At 41.8% G+C, this 27,923-nt stretch overlaps 1 protein-coding gene across 1 annotated transcript; it reads left to right on the forward strand.

Annotated features, from left to right (window-relative positions):
• The first annotated feature begins 18,693 nt into the window (after positions 1-18,693).
• On the forward strand, positions 18,694-22,793 carry LOC311042510 (globoside alpha-1,3-N-acetylgalactosaminyltransferase 1-like). Its single transcript, XM_084053290.1, has one exon. The coding sequence runs from the start codon at positions 18,779-18,781 to the stop codon at positions 19,865-19,867; it is 1,089 nt and encodes a 362-aa protein (XP_083909416.1). The 5' UTR covers positions 18,694-18,778; the 3' UTR covers positions 19,868-22,793.
• Positions 22,794-27,923: the final 5,130 nt, after the last annotated feature.

The following is a 27,923-nucleotide window of genomic DNA, read 5'->3' on the forward strand; positions in this document are numbered from 1 at the left end:
TACTGGAAAATAAATAATTTGAACTTTATCTGTGAAGTCTATTTTATTTTTCTTCGTTTAAATAATGTATGATTCAGATTTGGTCTGAGATGTTTTAAATTAATGTGTACTTCTTTTTAATATTCTAAAACAATGGTTCACATAGTGGGGTCCATGAGAGGCATCCAGGGGTCCCCAGCAAAATGTGTAATAATGTATATTAATAATGTTTAATTTCTTCTTTACAATGACAATTGGTTTCAGTCTCTAAACTGTTATCACAACAGAATTCTGTATTAAATCTAATCTAACAACAATAATCTTCTCTTATGGGGGTCCGCGTCCATGGCATAAAATGCTTTCAGATGGGGGTCCAAGATCTAATCCTATATATAATTAACGAAATGTCAGTTTGTCTGTCTGTCTGTCTGTCTGTCTGTCTGTCTGACGTGCTTGGTTCTCCTCAGTGGCTGAAGAAATTGCACATGGCCATTCATCATTAGCAAATGCCCAAATTCAAGCTGTTTATTAGCGTTTTTATGTAAAAGAATGTCGACATAATAAGGATAAGGATAATTCCTTTTAACAGGTCGTTCATGAAAGTCCTTGCGGTCTTGTTTCCAATGAGAACCTGTGAGCAATTAGGGGTTAAGAGTCTTGCTCAGGGACAAATTTCATTTCATCGACACATATGCTGACCTGGCCTGGAATCGAACCTGGGGCAACCAGGGCCTCTGGCTCCCTAGGCGGGCTCACTAACCATTCAGCTATGGCCGCCCCCCAAATGGTAATGGACATGGTAACGGCCCCACGAGCTATGGGTTGGCCCCTCGAGCGATGGGATGAATGATCAAACTGCGCATGCGTTGAATCCACAGACCCACTCTGTTAGACTGTTGCCGTCTGGCACAAATGGGGGTGGCAGTGGCTCAGGGGTAGAGTGGCCGGGTAGAGTGAACTGGAAACCGCAATATTCCCATTTCGATCCCGGACTGGGGGGCTCCCCCAGAGTTAGTGTCGAAGTGTCCTTGAGCAAGACGCTGAACCCCTAATTGCTCCCGATGAGCAGGTTGGTGCCTTGCATGGTTTCTTCCGCCATCGGTGTATAGACTAGGTCAGTTTTCCAAAAATCTTAACCCCGAAGGCAAATCGTGTTAATTTATGACACACATGTTTTTTAGGGGTATTAAGGTGTGCTGAATCCAAATCTGCTGTGTGTAAAGCTCAAAAATGGCCGCTAAGCCCTCAAAATGGACCATTTAAACATGGCGGCCGCCACTATGCTGAAACATAATAAAACACTATATGTTTGATTAAGCAAGGTAGAAAATAGACTCAAATGTGCTTTTTTATGTTTACATATATGGGGAATACAATGAAATATTCTGATATAAGATCAATTGTGAAGGAACCACTTTTATATAATTTATATTGTGAAAATTGGCCTCTTTGGTAATGAATAATGTTTTTTAATTTGTTTTTTTTGGGTTGTTATTGAATAATTGCTTTAAGATGTATAATTGCCTTAATTTGTGTTTCTGACTTGTATTTGCAGGCAGCAGACACATGGACTTAGTCCCAGTCATCCTCAGTGTTCTGGCATGTGTTGCCAAGTTTCTTGCAATTACACGCTTCAATGCACTCCATACGTACTTTCCTGCAGCCACAGCGTTGGCTGACACATCCCTTTGTGCAACTGCATGACGTGATCTCCCTGCATGCTTTTGGCATAGGTGGCAGAGAAAGCAGCCGTGGCACCAACTGACCATTCAGGTGCATCCATCCCATTTCGGTCACTGGAGGAAGATTAGGATGTGGCAAATGTGCTTGGTTCCAGACAAGAGCTTATATTGGGAACGCATGATGTGACTTTGCTGCATCTGAGGTTGGTGGCAGAGTCTCTTGTGTACAACCTATACAAAACAACTTGACTCTTGCTTCATTGCATGTATCAACTTTAGGCACACCGTATATCTTACAGATGAATTTCTCTGTTGATCTCGCTATGTCTACTGTGAGAGGGCCTTTTCCAAGCCCAATGAGATCTGTGTGATGTTGCTGGAACACCTGCCAGGCTGTTTTCTTACCGTGGCCACTGAACTGAGACACGCTGTCACAACCAGTGACAGCATGGAAGGCAAGTAGTGTGTCAACTTGATCAGCAGAAAGCAACATGCGAATTTCATGTACTGGAAGATACTTTGGAGCCTTTGATGTCCCAGCTTTCATGTAGAGACGCTTACATTGCATTCTGTCATAGTGTGCCAGAAGTAGAAGAAGCACATCTGTATCTCGTGCTGACACAACTAGTGTTTCCATTTGAGCATTGATGCAATGCAAAATCAGTCGTGTGTCAGCTTCCTCGTGGTCAGCACCCCCCTGATACAATGATGGTTAGATTATTTGGGCTGTGTTTGATCAGATGGTTTGAAAGCAATAGAGCAAGGTCTGCTTTATTTTCCTCAAGTGCCATGAAGCTAGACCAGTCTGGTGGAAGAGGAACGGACTCGTTCTCTATTTTACGACGTATTGGTCGGTGGCGCTGCTTGCGTTTAATCCTTGTACCTGCTTTGATTGTTAGCTCTTGATACCTGTCAAAGACTACATCAATCCTCTGGCAATGTTCTCCCATTTTAAAAACAGCTCCAGCAAACATGTTGGCATATTCACCAAATGTTCTAATGCCAGGTTGCTTTCCTAGTGCCATCACGAGTGCTTGGCCATCAATGAGCGGAATCATCAAGTGTAACTTTTGCAGGGGTTTGGACTTGTTCTGTCAGTATGTTTACTAGCACATATTTGTTTGTGGAATGTAGACTACCATTAGTTGTCGCCAAAGATAATGGGATGGTCATGAGTTCATGTGTAAGAATGTTTTCAAGGTTTACCTGGCGCCCTGCTCTGTAAGCTGTAATGAGCCTTTCCTGCATACCCCTTTCCTGCCATGACATGTTGTGCAGCATTAGCTCCCAAGAGATCACACCCTACCCATAGCTCACTCAGGCCAGAATCAGCCATGTGTCATCCTACAGGCACGTGCACACATAGACATCAAAGGGGGCTCAAGACCCTGCCCTTTTACGTGTCTTGTCCTCAAAAAGTGTCCTCTCTCCATACCATGGTCTGCAGCATTTACTATGGTGAAAGAAATGTAAATGCCCGCTTTCCATGTGATACCCGAAGGCAGAATTCAAAAGAATTGCCGTTTCCAAACTCTCCTGAACTTCAATGCAGCGTTAATGTTGAAAGAAATGCCCTCTGAGTAGAAATCCATGCCATATGTCACATCTCTTACTTAATAACTGCAAATATCACTTTGATAGCCATGAATTCTACTGGATTGAATGTGACAAATTCTTTCATGACTGTATAAATGTTACGTCCCTAATAGGTGGTGTAGATTAGAGGACAAGGGACTAACTAATACCCAATGACAGATTTGAATAGAAATGGATGGATGAGTGAATTGAGTGTTTTACTTTTAAGGGCTAAAGCCAACTCAACAAACACAGGGAAAAGGAACTACCCCAAAAAAGTAAATAGCTAACAAAGACAAACACAAACCTCCCTACTTTAACAACAAACAGAAATTACAATGGGTGGCACACCTCTATACTGGTGAGAATAAACAGAAACTTAAAGGTTTCATGACGTTCAGTTTTACCACACATTAAAAGTCTTTGTCATGGTCCTTCAAACGTGTATAAAAGGTTTTAACAAAACATTCCACTCCATTTATCCATGGAAGGTGTTTTTCTCTTACATTTCTAAAGCCTTTTCAACTGCAATGAAAAAATAACCAACCGGTGTTGAATGCTTATTGAATGATGACTCCATGGACTGGACCTGGGAATGAATGTGTGAGCGGCTGTGGCTCAGGAGGTAGAGCAGGACGTCCAACGATCCGTGGGTCGGCGGTTAGAATCTCGGCTCCTCCTGTCCACATGTCGAAGTGTCCTTGGGCAAGACACTGATCCCTACATTGCCTCCAATGTGTCGCTCGGCGCTAGCTTGCCACCATTGGTGACTGAATGTGGGAAGTGAGGACGCTGGCGTTGACTGTTCGCTGCTTCACCTCCCAATGTATGAAAGAATGAACCATTGTAAAGTGCTTTGAGTAAGTTTGAGTTTGAGAAACATAGTGTTAATTTAAAATGAGATATTCCTCCATATCTGGCTAGAAATGTCAAAAGAATTTTGCCGGCGACCTAAGTCGCCAGACTGATCTGGCCTTTTGGACAGTTCAGCCCCTGCCCCTCTAACTTTCTCTGCACGTCCCTGTCATCCTATTATACCAAGAAAGTTCATGGCAATATGAAGGCCTCCAAGGCAAGGTATAAGCACCTCCTGGTATTCCTCTACTGACCACTTCAGCTCCATCAATTTTGGATACAGTGCCTCATCCACAGTCAGAACAACATGCTGCTGTTCCATTGCTTTGGCAACATGGATCACTCGCTTTACGACTGTGTTCAATGTATCGAGTTCAGATGCGTACCCAACTGTAGTTTTCTCAGGGTTAACTGTGTGTGTGTGTGTGATGAAGGCCATGTCAGCAGTATGTGCTTTCTGTGCTGCAGGACATTCTTCAGGTGATTGTGGATGGCCCACAACAACCTACCTGACCTGGCGGAGACCTGTGCTCCGAGGAGCACTTTTTCTAGTTTTCTTATCTTTTTAGCCTATAATGACATGCCCAAAATTGGGATGTCGGGGTTAAAGTGGTAGCTATACTTTCGAAAACCTGGAAACTGGGAAGTTATCCACTGTATACTGGCAAGTTGCAGTCCTGAGACAGGTATTACATGTGGCATCATGGTCCAAGTATATTCTATGTTTGGGATTTCAATAAGTGGGTCTCATCAGTACTGACAGTGCTTCCATCTTACATTGCAGAAGCAAAAGGGCCATACTTGAGGACAGGAAGAGATTAAGTTCTACCAGCTACACTAGTTTTCAACTTTGTGTGTGTTGACAAAGTGCCAACTTTAATAGTTGTGGTTTCCATAGGTGAGGTGAACAGGTACTGTGAGTGATTAATGAAGGGCATGACAGGATTGAAAGGAATGCAGTGTCACAATAGTTTGATGCAAAGGTGCCTAACTTTGATCAGAGGTGAGGTTCCTCCTTTGCCTCGGTGCTCCTTCTCAACAGATGACATGCCTTCTGTTTTTGCTCTTTTCCTGCACCATTTTTCACTGTGGTCACTCACATTACCGCTGACTTTAATTGTTTCATTGTCTGACACACCTCATACACAATTAATCCATTGTCTTAAAAAATAAAAATACTATAGTATCCCACTAAGGATTGAACAGATGTTTTGACATTTTGAGGGAATCTTGTTGTCCTCACATGATGCAATCATGTACGGGTCCAACATACAATACCACAAATATCCTGCAACATATTAATGAGAATGTCATCCCGACACTTTATAGTCACCAAAATTATTCAAATATTTTTTTTAAAGATTCAATTGTATATTTTAGAATATGTTTTCACATTATAATGAAAAATGTGTATGTATATTGTTCTTTAAAAACAAAAAGGGAAAAAAGTCTTGCCACGGACATGTTTGTCCATGTACGGACATGTTGATGACCCCTGGTTCAGAAGGAGCTATTTGCTACCAAGGCAAAGGAGGGTAGAACTGGACAATTAAAGCTGGTTGTTGTTAGTTGAGAGAAAGTGTTTCAAAGTGTCCGATAATTACAATAACAACTATAAATATAGCTGCAAGCAGCGATAATACGGGGCCAGTGATTGCAGAGAGAAGAAAGAAAGAAGCAATGATAAATAATATGCACAATAAGCCATAGAAACATAGAAGACTGAACTTGAGAGAAAGAAAACCATGCAATTAACAAATGAGCATTTTAAACCCTCACTAACCTTAACTTCAGTAAAACTATGCCTACCCCTAACCTCAAGAAATACTATGCGTAAGCCTAAGAATGCTCCGGACTCATAGGCAGCCTTTTTTCTCATTGAGCTAGATATATGGCCCCTCTGACAGTGTCTGTTGACATCTATGAATCTTTCCGTCCCTGATGGACCAAGACTTTGTTTTGCTAACAACTCTAGATCACTGGTTCACAAACCATTTACCAATAAAGAAATTGTATGTCTCCTCGGAACCGAAACTTCCGAAAGTAGCCGATCTACAAGCTCACAAAACGTTGCTATCTGAAAAGTTGTGAGATTGTAGATCGGCTATTTTCACAATGAAGTATGTCATACATTGAAAAAACATACTCTCAAATAAGCATTTCATGTTATCTTTATCAATCGCACATGAATTTAATGATACAGTCATGTTGTTTGCATTGCACTTTAAAAGAAGTCTGCATGAAGTGAGCCTTGAACCGGCGGCCTTGCGGTTGTCAGGCAGACGCTTAAGCGAGAAACCATTGGACCGACAGACCTGAACTGGTGAAAAAGCAGCTCAAACAGATGATACAGTTTCACGCAAATAGCTGAAAAATCCTGGGTTTAAGTGTTTTCAAACTGCTCAAAATTGCGGAAAATCTAAGGGCGGAGCTTACTGGTCAACGTGATAGATGTGTTCCTCATGAGTCAAGGCACATGTGTAAGCATACTTACTGGCCAACGTGATAGATGTGTTCCTCATGAGTCAAGGCACATGTGTAAGCATATTTTCACAATGAAGTATGTCATACATTGAAAAAAGATACTCTCAAATAAGCGTTTCATGTTATCTGTACCATTTGCACATGTATCCATTGATACCGTCATATTGTTTGCAATTCAACTTAAATCAAATCTGCATTAAGTGAGGCTTGAACTGGAGACCTTGAGATTGTAAGGCACTAGCTTAAGCAAGAAGACATTGGACCAACAGACAAGGACCTGTGAAAAAGGAGATCACACAGATGATACAGTTTCACGCAAATAGCTGAAAAATCCTGGGTTTAAGTGTTTTTCAAACTGCTCAAAATTGCGGATAATCTAAGGGCGGAGCTTACTGGTCAACGTGATAGATGTGTTCCTCATGAGTCAAGGCACATGTGTAAGCAGGTTTAATGGCTGTCGGCCAAACGAGGCATGACTTTTGCCTGTTTAAAGGAGACACACCATGAATTTCACTTTTTTTTTTTTTTTGTTGGGCTCCCCAGTGTCTCTTGTACCCCAAAAAAAATATTTTTTTAACATTTAGTCATTCGTTCTCATTTCAGAGATTTTCAGAATGGGCGTGTCTGAACAGGCCATCTCAGAATGGCATGTTTGCTTACATCACGAAACATTCTGCCCATGTATTTTGACAGACAGAATTGCTCAGTAGCACCCCTCTGCCCAACAGGACGTTTTGGTATTGCAGCTGAAAGTGCTTTATAAGCCTGAGAGAATTGACTTGGGATGAGTATATCTGAGTGTTGATTTAGGCTCAAACCTTTTGAAAATGGTTTGAGGGACATACACCATATGATATTAAATATCATTTTTTTTTTTTAAATTCATGGTGTGTCTCCTTTAAAGTTTGCATTTAAAAAAAATTGCTATAGCGCCCCTGTTTGACCGATTGAAGTAAGATTGGCTTCAGTGATATTTGGAATGACCCTCTACATTACTGCAAATTTTCAAAGAAATGTGAGTCTGCATGTATTTGTTAGGGGCAGATGAATAATTGTCATAAAACTGTAATATTCATTGGCTCATTAAAGCTTAACTTTTTTCCGCCCCCAACGTTTTGTCGGCAGAGGTGCAAAGTTCATGTGTAAAACGTTTCGTGCAGATTACTCAAAAATCCCAGGAGGAGATGTTTTTCATATAATTAAAATGGTGGGAGATCTAAAGGTCAGAGGTCAAAAGTCAGAGGGTGAAAGTTGTTCAGTATGAGGAGACGCATATGTGAATCTAAGTTTCATGGCCGTAGGTCAAACAGGGCATGAGTTGTACCTGTTCAAAGTTGGCATTTTCAATTGAGTGCTATAGCGCCACCTTTTGACGAAAGATTGTGAGATTTATTTCTTGATAGTTCATGACCATCTATCATATGGCCGAGTTTCGTAAAAAGCGTATGCATGGTTCAGCCAGAAGAAGAAGTGACAGAATAATGGCATTATAAAAACAGGGCCATGCTGGCAGCCTGGCCCCGTAATGATGACAGGCAATTTAGCGTAATGTATCACTTGTTCATGTGTTTTTATCAAAGGGGACTCATTGAGGTGTTATAAATGAGCATGGAGGTATGAGTGCCTGTTTTTTTAGTTGTACAATACTGTGTCTGTGCATGAAAGCATGTTGTTGAAGGTTGTGTATGCTCTCATGCAATGCCAAGACGGTCAAAACAAATACCTGATGATTGATTGGATGATAAGATACGATTTACAGCTTTATCTCCTCTGAAACCAAACAACCAGTCTCTGCAGTCAGGCTCATGACCTGCCTTGAGGACATCAAGTGTTGCATGACAGTGATGGCACACACCTTTATACAGCTGAATGAAGGAAAGGTGCACAACAATATTCTGTCACCTCTTTGCCACAGAAAGAAGTTGTACACTGGCCCGGATGGTTGGCGTACAGTCTGGGCACCTAGGCTGGTAATCCCAACGACCTTTGCTATGTGTCACCCCCCCATCTCACTCCCCATTTCCTGTCAGTCTACTGTTACTATCAATAAAGGCAGAAAAAACCCAAAGAAATATCTTTCTTTTTTACCAGGTGCTCGAAGAGCGCCTGAGTCTACAAACAGTCAGACTAATCATCATCATTCGACACCTAGTCGACACCTAGTCGCCACCTATTCATCATTGGCTGTCATAAATATGCAAATTAGGCATTTAGTCCATGAGTCAGAGCCCCAAAATTGAGCCAGATATTGAATATTCCCTTGTTAAAAACCTTTGACTCCAACATCTTAACAAAATGAAATAAGTATGTTGACTCTGGCTTTGTCCAATGTACCAATGTTGATTCTTATGCAAATTTGGGCATATCTTCCTAATGCCTGATTTGCATATTTAAATATAAAATTTCAGAAAACTTGTAATACGATAAATCATTGTCTTCATGTAAGTAATCAACTCAGGAAGTTTCATTATGATAACTCTTTTTTAAATTTTGTCATTTTTTCACCTGTCATGTACGTATGGTGAAAATAACAAAATGTGTGATAACCATGAAAAAGCTACTCCTGTGGAGAGGTTATCATATGTTTATTTACTCGTATTGACCCTATGAACAATTTAATATAGGTTTGGTTTTGCCCACTCTTTCGATAATCATTGCTCAATTTTGGGGCTCTGGCTCATGGACTAACAGAGAGAGAGAGAGAGAGAGAGAGAGAGAGAGAGAGAGAGAGAGAGAGAGAGAGAGAGAGAGAGAGAGTGTGTATGGGCATGCGTTCATGCGTGAGTAGTTAATCTTTGGTCGACCAGTGTCATATGTCTTGTGCACACTGCTGACAGCAGGTCAAATCTGTGCTTCTCTTACGGCTGTATAGCTATGGTGGAGAGGGTCCTCACTTCTAAGTACCTTGGAGTTCACATTTTGGAGGACTTTTGGAGGAAGTGGACTACTAACACCTGTAACATCTTAGAGCTGCACTATGTAACTTTCCTCTTCTACGCAGGATTTGAACCCGGTTTCCTGCGCAAGTGCTGACATTTTTACCATTGAGCTAATAGAGCCTGCCTGCTTGCTCAGGGGATAAATTGAATCTTGACCATCAGGTCAAAATTCGTGTCAGATCCTGTGTCTGGGTGAGACATGACCTTTGACACGATCTAAATGTCTCAATAGAATAGCAGGGAGACAAAATACAACCACCCCAATTATATAGGTTATATTGTATTAACATACTCTACCATACAGATTGTATAAGTTATATTGTATTAACATACTCTACCATACAGATTGTATAAGTTATATTCTATTAACACATCGGGTGCCAGCATTTTTTCATAATAACTTACCGTGGGTGCCAGCATTCTCCCCATTGACTGCGCTTTGCTGTTTAAAGTTTCCGCGTGCGTTACAAGCAAATCCACGCATAAAAAAGCATCGATTCATGTTCTGCCATGAGCCTGGCTACAGCCTGAAACCATAACATTCCCCTCACGGGTTACAACGGGGGGGGATCGCGCATCGCGCATGACCGGTTTTCCCCACAGGAAACAGATTCGGAGATATAGGCGTTTCAAAGTAGGAAATAGACAGGAAGCGGATGGGGGAAAAACATTTTTTCCGGTGAGCGATCTGGCACTTCCTTCGCAGGATTACAATGGGTGCTCCCAGAGCTGCTCTAGCCCCGCCCGCGCGGAGAAAAACTGAAAAAAAACAAAAAGACTGAAATCACGGTTCAGACCGTGTTCGGCACCGAAGCTTCGGAACCGCCACTATGAAAACACACGGTTCAGACCGTGTTTGGCACCCGATGTGTTAACATACTCTACCATACAGATTGTATAAGTTATATTGTATTAACATACTCTACCATACAGATTGTATAAATTATATTGTATTAACATACTCTACCATACAGATTGTATAAGTTATATTGTATTAACATACTCTACCATACAGATTGTATAAGTTATATTGTATTAACATACTCTACCATACAGATTGTATAAGTTATATTGTATTAACATACTCTACCATACAGATTAGACAAAATGACATGCCTTTATTTCCTCAGTCAGGCGCTGTGGTGAAACTTAAAGGCAGAATCACACATCACACCAAGGTGTTTCACATTGGGTTTAAGAAGTGTGGACAGGTTTCAAAGGCCGTTGGTATTCCCTGTGATGGTGTGACAGTGAGGGAGCCAAACAGGACAAGTTCCAACTTGCCTTCATTCAGCTGTATAAAGGTGTGTGACATCACTGCCATGCAACACTTGATGTCCTCAAAGCAGGTCATGAGCCTGACTGCAGAGACAGGACTGGTTGTTTGGTTTCAGGGGAGATAAAGCTGTAGATCTTATCATATCGTCTAATCAATCATCAGGTATTTGTTTTGACTCTCAAGTTTTCTTTAACAATTGCACATGCATTGATGCAGTCATGTTGTTTGCAATGCACTTTAAATTAAGCCTGCATGAAGAAAGCCTTGAACCGGCGACCTTGCGGTTGACAGGCAGATGCTGTAGAGAGAAGCCATTGGACCGACAGACCTAAACCGGTGAAAAAGGAGCTCACACAGTTTTCACGCAAAAATACATGCTATAGTGCCCCCCTTCGGCCAATTGGAGTAAGATTGGTTTCAGTGATATTTGGAATGACCCTCTACATTACTGCACATTTTCAAAGAAATGTGAGTCTGCATGTATGTGTTAGGGGCAGACAAATCATTTTCATAAAACTGTAATATTTAAAACCTATCTCCTCCTGGGACTTTTGAGTAATCTGCACAAAACTCTTTACACATGAACTTTGGACCTCTGCCGACAAAACGTTAGTAGCGGATTTTCCATAAGTGAAGAAATGCAGAAGTTAGGAGCCAATGACTGTTTTTCATATAATTCAAAATGGTGGGAGATCTAAAGGTCAGAGGTCAAACGCCAGAGGGTGAAAGTTGTTCAGCATGAGGAGACGCATATGTGTATCGAAGTTTTGTTGCTCTAGGTCAAACAGGGCATGAGTTGTACCTGTTCAAAGTTGCCATTTTCAATTGAGTGATATAGCGCCACCTTTGGACGAAAGATTGTGAGAATTATTTCTTGATCGTTTTTCATGACCATCTACCATATGGCCGAGTTTCGTAAAAAGCGACAGCACGGTTCAGCCAGAACTGCGAAAAGTGGCAGAAGAAGAATTGGAAGAATACAGGGAATAATGAAACAGGTCCAGAGCTGAGCTCTGGCCCCGTAATAACACTCTACAATCATAATCCATGGTAACCCTCCATCCACAGCCTAAGACCGCCTCCAACCTAAAAGTTAGCTCACCTCTGATCAAAGTCAGGTGCCTTCGCATTAAACTATTGTGACACTGCATTCGGAATCCTGGCACGCCTCTCATTATGTACATATCTCTTTTGTCTCTCAAGTTAGCTTGTTCCAGTGTTCCATTGGCATTTTATCCTTCACGTTTCCGTGAGAAGCAAATCAAGCTTGTAGGGTGTGTCTTTTTGTGAATGCCTTGTACTTAATGGAATCCACCAGCTACCGTACCTCGCTAAACCAAATGTTTTAGCTGGTAGAACTTGATCTCCTTCTGTTCTCAAGTAATACTGTCTTTTGAAAAGCCAGCAATCTCTATTAGCCATAACTATACGCACCCACTCACCTTTGCAGCTAAGTGGCCTTTTGAGGTTGAAGTACTGTCTGTACTGATGAAACTCAATTATTATTATCCAAAATAATTAGGATGTGTTGGTCGTTAAGTGGCTCAGTATTTAATGCAGACATACTATTGTTTTAAAATATGCAGCACATTGGAAGGCCATTAGTATACATTTAGGGCTAGGCCACTGTGTTTTTGGTACGATGATTATTTTGCATGTCTGTGGCAAAAATGAAATATTAATGAAAATGTCCATCACAAGCTGCCATGGTGATGACCCCTGTTTGTTATGCAGAAAAAAATAGTTTTGCCCCCAACCAAATAAGGTTCAAGGTCTCACTCTCAGGAGTCATGTGACAATGACCATCAAACAGGGTTTTGATTCTTCATATTGTTTGGCTGTAATTGCAAAGATTTGTGGGCAGAGCCTATTATTTACCAAGAAGTAAGAACACCATATAACACATCCAATCATCCTCAAATTTGAATCGCAAATGAAACGCTTTCACTTCTGCCCATATGCAAAAAGTTGTACCTTCTGTCAAGTAGTGTTTATTTTGTCAACTAAAACTATGACGAAAAATGTTCGTCGACTACCGTTTTTCACTGACGAAAACAGAACAAAAACTAAATAAAAACTAAGCTATGATGACTAAAACTTAGACTAAATATATTGACAATTTAGTTAACAAATAAAAACTAGACTAAAATGTTAGTGAGGGACTAGTGGAGAAGAGATCCTAAAAGACAAGTGATTTTGTGCTTGGTTGCGCTCTGAAAATAGCAGATCTACAAGCTCACAACGCGTTGCAGTGTGAGCTTGTAGATCTGCTATTTTCAGTATGCAACCAAGTGTAAAATCAGCCATTACGACGCCATCAAGGCACCGCCAAAATACATTTTAGTCTACTAAATCAACTGTAGATTTAGTCGACTATAATTTTAGGATATTTAGTCGACTAAAACTAACAGTAAAACATTTCAGTTGTCAGGATCTGCATTGCATGTGTTGTTTGGAAGTGTGTTCTTGAATCTTATTTTGAAGTATGGTCTTGTGTTAACTGTCTGTTGAGTTTACCTGTGTCCTGTTATCCTTGTGTGTATTTAAGCCCTGTTTGGGCGTGTTGATTTGTTGGATTATTGTGCTTGTAACCTGAGTTTCCCAGTCTGTTCATGTATGCTCTGTCTTCCACTTAAATATTCCGACTTCCTTGCATTTGGGTCCTACTAGAAAAACGCCCTGACATGACTAAAATATGACTAAAACTAAATGGAATTTGATTCAAAAGACTATGACTAAAACTGAATCAAAATGTGCTGTCAAAATCAACACTACTGTCCAGCTTCCTCCTGTCCTGACAGCTGAACTCCACTAGTGAGACAGCCCTGGGTAGTCCAGCCTGGTGGAGATCTGCGCTTCGAGAAGCACGCTTTTATATCCATAAAAGCGTGCTTTTATGGAATGCTGATTTTTCTGTACATATACTGTATAACCTAATACATAAATAAATATAGAGCACTAAGAGAAGTATATGCTGATACCACATAAACAGCTGTAGCACCTATTGACATAACATTCATACCTGGATATTTAGCAAGCAGGAAGTTCAAAAACAAAATACAAACTGTCAGGCAGTCAAAGGGATATTTCACTTTTTAAAAAATAAACTCAGGCTATGTGAGCCCCCCCCCCCCCAGACAGTTTTTACGTTGTTTGATTCAGTATTTAGATATTTGATATTAATCTTATCTGACACGCCCCCTTCCTATACAAACCCATTATAACTTCAAACTCCATTTTTAACATGTTAGATTCATCAAAAACACCCGTCCTTGGTTCTGGTGATTCACCCTGCCCTCCTAATACGTGAGGGGGCCATGTTTTTTCGATTACTTTTTTCACTTCTTTTATTTCATTTTGCTATTGTATATTTTTTTCCCCAAAAAAAATTAAAAACTAGAACAAGTGCTCCTCGCAGCACAGGTCTCCGCCAGGTCAGGTAGGTAATTATGGGCCAGCAATGTTCAGAATTCGCCAATGAGGATGGAATATAAAAAATCTGACGGAACCATCTTGATCACCTGACTATAGAGATAATGTGCACCGATTTGCATGATGTTTGGACACAATTTGTATGAGTAATATAAAAAAGAAAAGTGTTGCAAAAATCGGCCTCCTGGTAGCGCTACAATAGGGCAATGTGAAAAGGGTGTAATTTGTTCCTCAATGTAGTGCGAATGTGCGTGTTAAGTTTCACCGCAATCGGACGCTGCGTTCATGATTTGCGGCATTTTGTTCAAAACGGGCCCCTCCTTAGATGTACATTTTAGCCAATCAGGATGGAATGTGAAACATCAAACAGATCCGTCTTGATCACATGACTATAGAGATCATGTGTACCGATTTGCGTGAAATTTGGATAGAATCTGACGGCTTAACACATTGAGTGCCAGAGGTTTATTAAAATATTATACGTTCAGTGCCTGCATTTCTTCCATCCACTTACGTTATACGTTTCGTGCTGTAGAAGCCCTGACGCGGAAGTGCATGTAAACAAAGCATGCGTGCGAGACGGCGGAGGGTCCCGACTAACGCCTGGAACAATAATATTTCCAACGCGATCCTCCATTGCAGCGTGGTCGCCGATCGAAAACGGCTCGCTTCCACCACGTTAAAAAGAAATGGAGATATTAAGCTTTTAGTCAAGGAGATAACATTGGAAACGCCGACCGGAAGGATTTTTGACATGGAGCCACATCCAGCCTCTCCTTCTCAGAAACTCCTTGGGTGATCCCAAAGTTTCGTTTTAGCGCCCCACGTGGGCCCCTCGTATAAAAATAGAATTGGGTCAAACACAGTCCAGACCGTTTTCGGCACTTCTCGTTTGGATTCTCAACGGTCCGGACCGTTTATGGCACTCGATGTGTTAATATCAAAACATGTGTTTTACATAAGTCGGCCTCCTGGTGGCGCTATAAAAGGAAAATGTGAAAAATGCTGGGCAAAGGTTTTTCCTTGGCCTCTAGAGAGTGTGCATACAAAGTTTTACACAGATCGTGCAGTTATAGGTAAAAACACAAATCGGCCTGTTATAGCGCCACCATGAGGCTGATTTGAAAAAAGTGGCATTTCTTCCTCGGCATAGTGGAAATGTGCGTGCAAGATTTCACAGAAATTGCATGCTGTGTTCATAATTTGAGGCATTTTGTTCAAAACGGAGTACTCCTGCAAACTTTGGAAGGCAATTTTAGCCAATCAGGATGGAATATGAAAAATCTGAAAGACCTGTTTCGTTTAATGACTATAGAGATACTGTGTACCGATTTTCATGATGTTTGGACAAAATCCAAACTAGAAAAAGTGCTCCTCGGAGCACAGGTCTCCGCCAGGTCAGGTACGTTATTGTGGCCTCCTGGTGGCGCTATAATAGGCCAATGTGAAAAGGGTGCCCGTTTCTTCTTAGGCCTTTCACGGCAATGGGACACTGCATTCATGATTTGAGGCATTTTGTTCCAAAAATGTGTTTTGCTAAATTAGACCTGCTGGTGGCGCTGGCCAATGTGAAAGGGGTGGCATTTCTTCCTCAGCCTAGTGGGAATGTGCGTGTGAAATTTCACGGAAATCGCAAGATTGAGTGAGGCATTTTGTTCAAAACGGAGCAATCCTGCAAATTTTGTAAGCCAACCTTAGCCAATCAGGATGGAATATGGGAAATCGGACAGATCCGTGTTCATCACATGACTATAGAGATACTGTGTACCGATTTGCATGAAGTTTGGATAAAATCTGTAGGAGTAATATTAAAAAAATGGTTTTGCACAAATCAGCCTCCTGGTGGCGCTATAACAGGCCCATGTGAAAAATTTGGGGCAGAGGTTCTGAATTGGCATCCAGGGAGTGTGTGTGCACAATTTCGCAGCGACCGGGCCAACGGTGCCAGAGATTAGCTGTCCACAGACGGACGGACGGACACACACACGGACGGACGGACAGGGGGTAAAACATACTCTCTCGCTATGTCTTTCGGCCTGGCGGAGACAATGAGTGTGCAAAACCTTACCTATATTAAATTGTTTGTAGGGTCAATATAAGTAAATGAATATATGATAACCCTTCCACAGGAGTAGCTTTTTCATATTCATCACACATGTTATTTTCACCTACCGTATACTTATAGGTGATAAGAAAAATAATGAATAGACAACACCATGAAACTTCCCCAGTTGATTACTTACATGAAGACAAATATTTCTGTATTAAAAGTTTTCTGAAATTGCGTGTTTAAATATACAAATGAGGCATAATATGGGCAAATATGCCCTAATTTGCATAACGTTTGACTCTGGGGGGAGTGATTAAATAGACCTACGCTGACTTGAACCTGGGGTTTTGTCCATGCCCTCAGCCCTCCACTTCCGGTGGTGCACCTATGTTTTCATTCCGACTAGATAACATTTCTTCCACCACGGAACACTGTGAGTTCCGTGACACTATCCCGCGACCCAAAGTGGGGTCTCGGGAAGGTGCCGTTGGGTGGCAACCAAAAAATATGACTCTTTATGCTGAGGCTGAGGCACACAAACTGATTTAGCTCTGTTCATAAACAATTTACTTAGAAATTATGTTCAATATGAGCGGGTGGCTTAAAGAGCCATTTTGGCTGTTTTTGTTAGTCCGAGAGAGAGAGAGGGTCCATGGATCCATTTGATTCCATCTGTACCTTTGCGGAGTTAAATTTAGATCGCGATGTAACGTTACCGTCCGGAGAGTCCGGGGAGATCACTCACAGACAGACAACAACCACACCAGTTACGAACGGTTGCCGCGATGGAGAAAAACGCCACCGTCGGTGCGGTGGCCATAGATACAATCTGTTCACTGTTAACTGTTCCAGAGAGAGGGGCTCGAGTCGCAAAGCGAGTGTGGTTCATTCAAACAAAAGCTGTTACTTGCGTTTCAAATCGTATTCTTTGATCGGCTGGTGATATAACTTAACTGACACTGTATTTATAAACATACTTGAGTGGATTACGGAGAAATTTTAATGAAATCTTGACGTGCACTGTGCACTTTTTGAGTCTGGGCCGCGGACCATATATTTCGCCTCACAGACCTAGAAACTCTGTGGAGACTAGAGCGGCTTTGATTGGTTAAAGCACGTCTTACTTCCTGATCTAAGGCCCGCCCACTCCTAGGCCACGTGTAGGCCAATGCGCACACGTTCTGAACGACCCTCCCGACAGATTCAGTAGTGGAGCGTCTGAATCTGTTCTTGAGAGATTATGCTCAAGGACACTTTGACTCTAACTCTGGGGGAGCCCGGGATCGAACTGGTAACCTTGCAGTTCCCATCCGGCCACTCTACCCCTGAGCCACTGCCTCCCCCGTGAGATTGTTATTGATTATTGAACCAAGGTATTTGTAGCTGACAACTGGTTCTACCTCTTGACCCTCAGTGATGGTGTTCTGAATAAGAGAACCATGTGTCTTTTGTCTTTGTTTTTGCATCAGTTTAATCAACCACAGGGCCATGAATGATTCATCGTCATGGCTGTCAAATGTCAATCTTCAGGATATACTGGTTATCAAACTGGCCCCGACAGTCATCTACAGAATGTACAGTACACAGAATATAAATGAGTTATGAGTAATTACAGAACACACCCATGGGGTGAAGCAGTAGAGTAGATGAACAGAGCTCACCTGAAATGCTGGCATCATACAGAGTTAAAACACAAACAGGCGGGGTTGAATAGTGTCGCTAGTAGCATCCTGTACACCACCGTGCCAAGACCTACAGTATATGCAAACTGCAATGGAGCAAGAAGGTGTTTGTACAGAAGTTCTATTTGTTTTACTAGTGTACAGTATGTTTAGGGAAATTTAGGTCTACAGTATGTGTTTTACAACCGCATGTTACCACTCAAATGAAAGCTTAGAATGGTGAGCCGTTTTCTATAGCCATTAGGAACATGTTGGTTCACAGCACACACTTTCAAATTGGAGATATTAATAGGCCTAATCTTGCATTAAAAGACCATGTTCATATATTTGTTGTAACAATTTACATGTGACAATAATAGGGGTCCACATATTCAACGCGTGATAACTACCACTAAGCTATTAGTCTGCAATGGTTATCATGCCAAACTGTGTACTAGAGATGTGCAGCTAGTCAAAAAATGTGTGTGTGTGTGTGTGTGTGTGTGTGTGTGTGTGTGTGTGTGTGTGTGTGTGTGTGTGTGTGTGTTTGCCAGCTGGTGTGGGTGATTTATGAATGTGAGTGGCTACTAGTAGGTGGATTCTCGCAGGTGATTGGCTGTCTTTGCCAGCCTTCAACCGCACACACTATTGTATGTATCTGTGTCTGCCTGTGTCAATGTGGTTTAGTCAGGGGTGTGTTTGGGGACTGGGGAGGAGGGAGTTCACTTTTTGTTGCGCCAAGCACTATATAAAGGGTGGTTATAACACAGTGAGCCGAGAAGCTTCAGTATTCAATCCACTCTTCGACTATCTAAGACTATTCGCCTGACTAGACCCAGAAGATGACCCGCATCTGGTCCTGGCTTCCAGACGGCCCATGTCGGTTCTTTTGGAACAATAGGAGGGCCTTGTGTCTAATATTAATTGTGGGGATGTCGGCCTCTGTTTACCACCTGTATTCCACTTTGAAGACAGGTGGCCCTGTTGGCCCACAGGGTCAACGGCGCCACCTGTCTTTCAAGGCCCTGTCGTGTCCGACAGAAGCAATAGCAAAGGACCATCTGCACTACACGAAACCCAGAGTCACCGGGGGTTACCGCACCGACATTGTCCCGGTGAGCCCGTGGTTAGCTCCCATCGTCTGGGAAAGCACCTTTGACCCCGTACTGTTGGACGGCATCTATAAACCCTGCAACATCACCGTGGCGACCACTGTCTTTGCCGTTGGAGAGTACATCCGTTTCCTAAAAGATTTCCTGGAAACCGCAGAGAGTCACTTCTTCGTGGGATTTAGTGTTCATTACTACGTCTTTACGGATCGGCCGGACGAAGTCCCCTCCGTCAAGCTGGCCGCCGGACGAGAGTTGTTTGTCAGGCCGGCGCCAAACTTAAAACGCTGGCAGGAGATCGGAGCCGGCAGGTTCAAACATATTGCCAAATTTATCGAAACTGACCTACGGGATGGCGCTGAGTACCTGTTCTGTTTCGACGTCGATTCGAAGTTCCATGGCCACTGGGGAACCGAGACTCTAGGGCAGCTGGTTGCCGTGTTGGCCCCAAATCACTACTTCCAAGAGCGCAGCGAGTTCATCTACGAACGCAGGCCGGAGTCGAAAGCATTCATGGCCGCCGACGAGGGCGACTTCTACTACGCCGTGGGCGCGTTCGGAGGGGAGCCGGCGTCCGTCCATCACATGCTGTGGACGTGCAATGACAACTTTGAGCTGGACGCCCGGCAGGGCATCGAAGCAGCGTGGCAGGAAGAGAGTCATTATAACGTCTACCTGTGGCTCCATAAACCCACCAAGGTACTGTCTCCAGAGTATCAGTGGCATGACCTCCGCCCCCAAAAGCCCGATATCAAAATAATCAGATTCTCTGCAGTCATCAAGGACTACCATGGCACGGTGGTGCGGATTGGTAGGAAGTAGAGGTGTAAAGATATATAGTAACTGCATCGAAAAATCGTTTTTAATTTTCAATTATCTACTATATCGATATGCAAAAAGCAAAATATCATATTGTTTGACTTTGTATCATATCGAATCGTTTTGCAATGCAAATAATCGTATCGAATCGTTTTACACTGGTTTATAGATAAATGTGTATAATCTCTGTGTTCCATGTCAAGGTACATTTGTTCATATGTGTTCAAATACAATGTCCATATATTTGCCAGAGAATCACTGTGTTTACTTATTTATATCCATAAAAAATAGTTTTGTTTTAAATGTTCTAGCCTTGACGACCATGCAGTCTTATGCAAACGTTAAAATGTAAATTAGATAGCATGTTATTTAGACAGATGCCAGGTCATTGTTGACCTGGCATCCTAATAGTGTGTATAGTTTCAATGTAGATATTATTTATTTTTTTATATTATTATAATGTTAGACTGATGATAGGTTATTGGTTTATTTATGATCCTAGATTACTGAGGCACTACACTGTCTCTATGCATTTGATGTATTACCTCGTGTTTATCTTGATTACTGTAAATCACATCTGCTAAATGCCAAAATTGTAAATTGTAATTTGGCTTTTGTAATTTACACAGTGTCCTAGTTACTTGTGTTTGTGAAAAAGCCTTATTTATTATTAATAATAATAATAATAATAATAATACATTTTATTTGTAATGCACTTTTCATTCACAAGGAATCTCAAAGTGCCACAAGGTAAAACATCATCAATCATATAAAGTTAAAAAGCCCGGTTTAAAAACAGATATGACTAAACAACAATTCAACATGAAAATGCCCTCTGAAACAAAAACGTTTTCAGGCCTATCTTAAAAGAGTCCAGGGTCTGTGGTGCTCTCAGGTCAATAGGAAGGCTGTTCCATAGGCGCGGCGAAGGCCCGGTCACCCATAGTACGTAGATTTGTACCAGGGACATCGAGGAGGAATCTCTGAGGGTGCGGGTGGAATTTTGTGGGGGCCTAATTCATTTCTGCAATAGGCTATGGGGGGGGGGGGGGGGGGCAGGTAAAATCCTGCCTAGGGCACCAGATTCCTCAGGACCAGCACTGTCTGTGCTTAGTAGTGCTGTCAGAATTGGCCAAAAATGACCTATTACATCTCTAATTCGGCCACGGTTGGTGCTGAGGGATAAAATGAATGATTCTATTCTATAGCGTCATTTAATAAGTATGTAATGGTCACGCCCAGACTTGTCCAGGAGAACGGACGCTCCGAGGATCTGAGCCTGTGATGGAGGAACAATCTTTACCGGAGAGAGAGAGAGAGAGAAATGTAACTTACGTGCTGTGCTGCACATCTTTGCCATTCACGTGGCTGTTGCAAGAGCATTGTGCACACATGTTCGTGTCATGTTATACTTTGCTCTACCACAAAACTAATAAACCGGTTTCTGCACATATCTATCTAGGGATGAATGCAGCACTCCTTAAATTCTCTGGAATGCATTCTTCAATGCTTCTATCAATACATGTTGAGTTGTTGTATATTCAAACAGATTTGAAATGTCAAACATATCAAGCCTCTGACGTTTTTAAATCTAGGTCATCATGCAACGCGTGTGTTCCACCCTCAGTTTCATCTTATGGAGGCCATCGCCCGCACACGCATGTTAAAGTCTATTTAAGTTCATGTAAATATATATTAAGTTCTAAATAAAAACGGGTTTCACTCCCACTTTATGTTGCATCTCTTTGTCCCCTAGACAAGGACGTAACAATATAATATCCATTCCAAGTTTTATTAGCCTTTGTTCAGGAGGTTAAACTGTAAAAAAAACTTCTTATTCTCTTCATTACACGTGAGAGTCGGCTATTTACTTTATAAACGTTTAATTGTGCGAGGGACTCGCTTGCGCTGATCTACAATTTGTCATGCAGTGCGTCAGCTTGTAGATCTGTCCCTTTTGAAGAGTAGTGACGTATCGTCAGTTTACGGTTGCCTTTTATGTTCTTAAATGGGGCGTGGAGCAATGCAAATTATTCTCCACATGAACGCGCCTCTGACTGTCAGACAAAAATGAGGAAGACCGGCGATACACACACATATCAGTGATTTATACGCCGGCTGGTACTGTACGCACGTCCATTTGCGCTTATCAAAAATATGCACCCCTTTAGTCACTTTATTTAGGCATGTCCAAATTTGAATCATGTCCAAATATGTATATTTTTCTATTCTTTAAAAACAGAAAACTTAAATCTTGGCTTGGTGGACGCCCCCCAGCTTAATGCCAATTGCCTACTCTGCCTATTGGCTGGGCTCTGAGCACGGAAAAGAATGCATGTATTCCAGACAGAGAGGAGCGTTCAGAATACATTGTTTATATGGTAAATTCCGATTGGTATATATATACCGATTCAAACGGTATATACCACCCCTCCAAACCCAAATGAAAATTAATTCAGATCAAACCGGAATGGTATATTCTATTGCAATTGATGTGTTTACATGAGCATTTTTATTCTGAATGAATTCTGAATATAAGTGGAATATACCTGTCCATGTAACTGCAGCCAGTGACGCGTTACTATGGATTCCACTTCAGTTCTAGGCAAACCCTGCTGTGATTGGCCAGTAGTCGCTGTGATTGACAGTTCTCGTTTTTGCAACTATGCCTAAACCTAACCTTAACCCTACATTACCAAGGCTGAAGTTAGGCATAGTTTTACTGTGGTTAGGGTTAGGTTAGGCCACTGGCCTTTCTTTTTCTGTTACTAGTTTGTTCATGTGTTTCTTTAGAGTAGGTAAGATCTATGTATTGTTGTTAAAGGTAAGCATAGGTTTTTTTCTTTCTTCCTTCCTATGTTATGTACAGGGGCCCACCCTGAGGTAATTTACCTACTAAGTATACAATAAGCATTTTTTGGATTTTTAACTGGTGTTGACTGGTTGTGTTTGGGGACTGGGAAGGAGGGAGTCCACTTTTTGTTGCGCCTTAGGATTCCCCTAGGCCCGGCCTAGGGGAATCTAAGGCGTAACAACAGTATTGTCCCAAATGAAAAATAGAATTTTGAGTAAGGCATACTGTATCCAAATAACAAGAATATTACATCTCAACTGAGAGCTGGTGGTAAGATTTTATTTCAATCTATATCAGTACCTATGAATAGAAGTAAGAGTACAGTATATGGTTGCTCACTGCTTGTGAATTTAGTTCATATTATGTAATGTGTATTGGACTATGCATTATTATTATAACAAGAAATGACAAAAGTCATAATATAGCCACTTGCGGCAGGCTTTTTTTGCCCCAATCTTTTCATAGACCTGATTACTTGTTTTTTGGATTGCTTGTTTCTCTCGCCAAACCTGGGCGAGAGAAACAAGCAATCCAAAAAACGTTTAGCGTCACAGAATCTGCGACGCTAAACGCTCTAATGTTTTTTATATAAGTGGTGGCAACATTTTGTGACACCACACGGGTCTTCCCAACAATAGCTAAGATTGAAGTCAGTGTGAACATGGCCAAATAATAACTTAATAGCCAAACTAGGTCTAATGAAGCACGCTAGCATTTAGGCTAACCCTCCTGCCTGAGGTTGCAGTAAAACTTGCACTGTCTGTGAATGAGGGGAGCGCAGCGGAGCACGGTTACTGCGGGGGGCGGGCCGTCTCCCCATTCGTGTCGCCATTGGCTTAAAGGAGTGAAGGACAGCCAGGACAGCCAATGACACTTAGGTGTCACTCAGGTGTCGCTTGGGTGTCGACTAGGTCTTAGTCTGTCTGTAGAGTCGCCAGCTTTCAGCAAGCGGCTAAAAATACAGAACAGAGCTAAGACAAGAAGTAAAGGGCTACAGTACAAAGTACCTAGGCTTGCAGGTAAACATCAAGTATCAAAAACATAACAAACTTGTCACCTAAGGATAAGCAAACTGCATACATCTAAATAAAATACATATGTGAACAATTAACCAACATATTATACAGTATATCTGGATATCATAATTTGCAAGTATCTATTTAAATAGGCTATAATTACTGACACAAGAAATTAGTAGGACTTTTATGTCCTTGTTATGTTTGGAAATGTCATTGAAAATGTCATTGTTTTTTTGTTTTCTTTTTTTTTAACCTTTTGTGTGATAATTTTTGGAATGTTAGTAGCAATGACCATGATTTTTCAAATAGATTAATTAATGTTAAAAAAAAGAAAGAAAGAAAACAACTCAATGCAAATTTCTGTTTTAATATTATGTAGACTAATTAACTACTGTAACTGAATCAAAACCCCCCAAATAAGTACATTTCCATTACATACTTCATGGAAATGTGAAAAGAAATATTTGGATGGGAATGTGGTGCAAATTCCCATCAAAATATTCAACCAATGTTCAACCAAAATATTTTAGATAAGTAAACAAAAATGAATATAAATGAGAAAATAAATACATTATTTTAATGGCATCAGCTGTGACTGGCCTAGTTCTGAATGTCACTGAAAGACGTCACCACAACGTTATCTGGCTTTGTGTCAAGTCGTCGTACATTTATACAAGACACTGATATTGATCTGATTGCATGCAGCATAGTGTCAAAGAGCAATGTATTGTATAGGCCTGAAGTCTGGTTGCCTATGAGAGCCATGACAACTCTCTATTGGATCAACCAACATCAACACTCCTATACCAACACATACTATACATAATAATGGGAAAAGGGGAGAGGAAGTGACCAAATGAACAGCCATTTAAACTCATGGTTTTACTTACAAATTTACATAAAACAATCACACCCAGTGTGAAGTGAGCGGTGTTATTTAGAAACAACAGTGGTCATCACAGTGATAGCTCACTTTTAAAAAAATAATGTTTTTTTGTGTGCGTGGTGCTATTTATAGGTTATTATTTCATCATGCGTCTCGCTAGCAAATCAAAGCAAAGGGTCTGAATAGTCAGCCAAACACGGTACGGCGAAAAGGGTGTGAATAGAGTCAGCCAATCACAGTACAGGGAAAGACGAATTCCCAACCCCACTTATAGGAGCGGCTACACCGCTCACAAACATGAATCACCAAATAACACCACAACAAAACACTAAACACAATGACCCATAACATAACCCCTATACTCATTCCCATGTTCAAATTACAAAAATAAGAACAACTAGAAAATGTGCTCCTCGGAGCACAAGTCTCCGCCAGCAGACTTGTGTTGGGAATGTTGGGAATGTTCTAATTCTTACAAAAAATAGAACATGTTACTGTGTCATAGTAACATGACACACTGTCTGTATAAGTGTCCTATCCGTCCTGTCTGTATAAGTGTCCTATCCGTCCTGTCTGTATAAGTGTCCTATCCGTCCTGCCTGTATAAGTGTCCTATCCGTCCTGTCTGTATAAGTGTCCTATCCGTCCTGTCTGTGTAAGTGTCCTATCCGTCCTGTCTGTGTAAGTGTCCTATCCGTCCTGTCTGTGTAAGTGTCCTATCCGTCCTGTCTGTGTAAGTGTCCTATCCGTCCTGTCTGTGTAAGTGTCCTATCCGTCCTGTCTGTGTAAGTGTCCTATCCGTCCTGTCTGTGTAAGTGTCCTATCCGTCTGTCGGAAAGGCGACATGTAACCACTAAATGTTAGCTTGGCTGATGGCACTGACGTCACTTCGGAACGCGCACCGCAGCGCTCCGAAGTGACACATCTATTTATAGGCCGCTATACGTCATGCGTCTCACTAGCCAATCAGAGCACACTCTTTCAACGTATTGTCACGTGAGGCTTGACCAATGTTAGCTTGGCCGAGGGGGGGGGGACAGAAAGTGAAAACATAGTCTCCTGGCGGAGACAATAATACACAGTCCTTGGTGCCCCAGTGCATGCTGGGAAATGGACTTCCTCTAGCCACCATTATAGGTCACTGAAAAGGCGTCCATATGATGTCCTGGTGATGACGTCAAGATCATCCCCATATCGGCTGTGATCTGGCCTAGTACTGAATGTCACCGGAGGACGCCATCATAACGTCATCATTGAGTCATCATGGCGTCATCATGACGTCTTGATTTTGAACGAGAGCTCTTGCTCTCGTTCTAGTGAACAGATATCTGAGTCTGGCAAGAAGTGGGAGTTAACTCCTGAAACCTTTTAAAGGGAGGCGGGGCGTCTGTGAAAAAGGGGCGGGGTTTGGTAAGGAACGCTCTGTTTGTGGGAAAAAGGGGGCGGGTTTGCTAAAAAAGGGTCTGGAACGCGTCATCATTGCTTGGTTGCCACCGATTGGTTGTGATATTGCCCTGACAACCAACAACAACCAATGAAACCCATGACTATCCCTTCAGGCTATGGAATCTGTTATTGCCTGACAACCAACAACAACCAATCAAACCCATGACTGTCCCTTCGGGCTATGGAATCTAAAGTCCCAAATAAAAAATGTACTTGAGATTTACCTTATGTCACTCTAGTTCTGGGGTCTTCAACAGGGGGTCCGGGACCCCTAGGGGGTCCTCAGAGTTACTACAGGGGAGGCCGCCAAATCTTTGTGTGATATGATATTTTTTACATTAACCACTAGCATCCCATTTCTAAGGAGGACTAAAGACAAAAATAGCAGATCTACAAGCTCACAAGCTTGTAGATCTGCTATTTTTGGCAAAGAGGTATATAGGTGTAGAGGGGAAAAAAGAGCAGACCAAGTAAAAATGTCATACAATATAGAAGGGGGTCCCTGCTTCATCTCTCTCAGCTCACCTTATGTCACTGTTTTGGCTTGTTTTAACCTCTGACTAAAAATGTTACACTACTCTGTTGCTCAGTGGACTGTTAAACTTTCAGACGAGTCCTAACGAGCTTTAATAGGCCACAGCTGGATAGATGAGAAGACGTCTGTATAGGCACATGAATTAAACCAGCGGTGTGGAATGGATGGCTGATATCATCACATCACAACGTCTTTTCAGCTTCCAGTTGTTGTTGGAAGCTGTTTACAGCATTAAGGACTTTTCAGATGGCGCCTAGTAATTTATTTGGAATAAGAGGCAACCCTGCAGGTAGGAGGAGCAGCCAGCCACTGTCTGTATGAGAGAAGTGCGCGCACACGCATTGCATGCGCACACACGCACACACACACACACACACACACACACACACACACACACACACACACACACACACACACACACACACACACACACACACACACACACACACACGTCCATGCCAAAGTTGTCTTTTCAACAGCATACAGTATGCAACGAGAGTCAGGGGGTGATTTTTCTTTGCATCTGGCTACAATAAAAGGGATGTTTAAAGGCTATTTTTTCCTGTAGTCTACAACATCTTTTGCATGGACCGTATGAGAAGCCTGTTGACGCACTTACTGCCTTTAAATTCCCCGTGATTGACGAACCGACAGTCACTACATTGACTAGGCTATAACTGCGTGCAGCATTATGGAATATAATATATTCCATATTATATAAATATTCAATATATGTATCCTTATATTTCTATGGTAATCAGCACCATCTGTGGGCTTCTCTTGCTAATGTTTACTGAGTCGACTCACACGACTTTGATCATCATGCTGTTGCTGCGCAGTGCCAACGCAGTTTCAATTTGACCGGCATAAAATCGGAATTTATGACAGTGACTGGCCGAGCACCAATCCAGCCGGTTGGACCAAAAAACGGCTTTTTTAATCGGTGGCCGATTGATCGGTGCATCTCTAATAATTAATATAATATATCATAAATGTATATATCTCTGCTGTCCGGCAGCAACCAGCTAACTCCAAAATGTAGTTAGGAGGTTTTGTTCATCATTGATAAGAACAGCTAAATTGACCTCCATGCTCACAATGAGGTTGGAGGTCAAAAGGGGGTGGAGCCTGGAGTCAGCAAAACCAGCTAACTCCACCCCCCTTTGCTGGACTTAGCTGGTTTAGCCGAAATTAATTCTTAATACTTTTCATTGCTGCAATATTTTTTGAATCAACACACAGACGTAAAGGGTGTTCAATAGCACTGATTTATGGGAAAAACGCAAAAGCGGAAAAATGGAGCTGGTTTCTGCTGGACA

This window comes from Gymnoscopelus microlampas, assembly GCF_963454915.1.
Source record: "Gymnoscopelus microlampas genome assembly, chromosome: 3".
NCBI classification, from domain to species: domain Eukaryota; kingdom Metazoa; phylum Chordata; class Actinopteri; order Myctophiformes; family Myctophidae; genus Gymnoscopelus; species Gymnoscopelus microlampas.

What these genes read in the sequence shown, in the direction of transcription:
- LOC311042510 (XM_084053290.1), top strand. Translation starts at nt 18,779, where the DNA reads ATGACCCGCATCTGGTCCTGGCTTCCAGACGGCCCATGTCGGTTCTTT.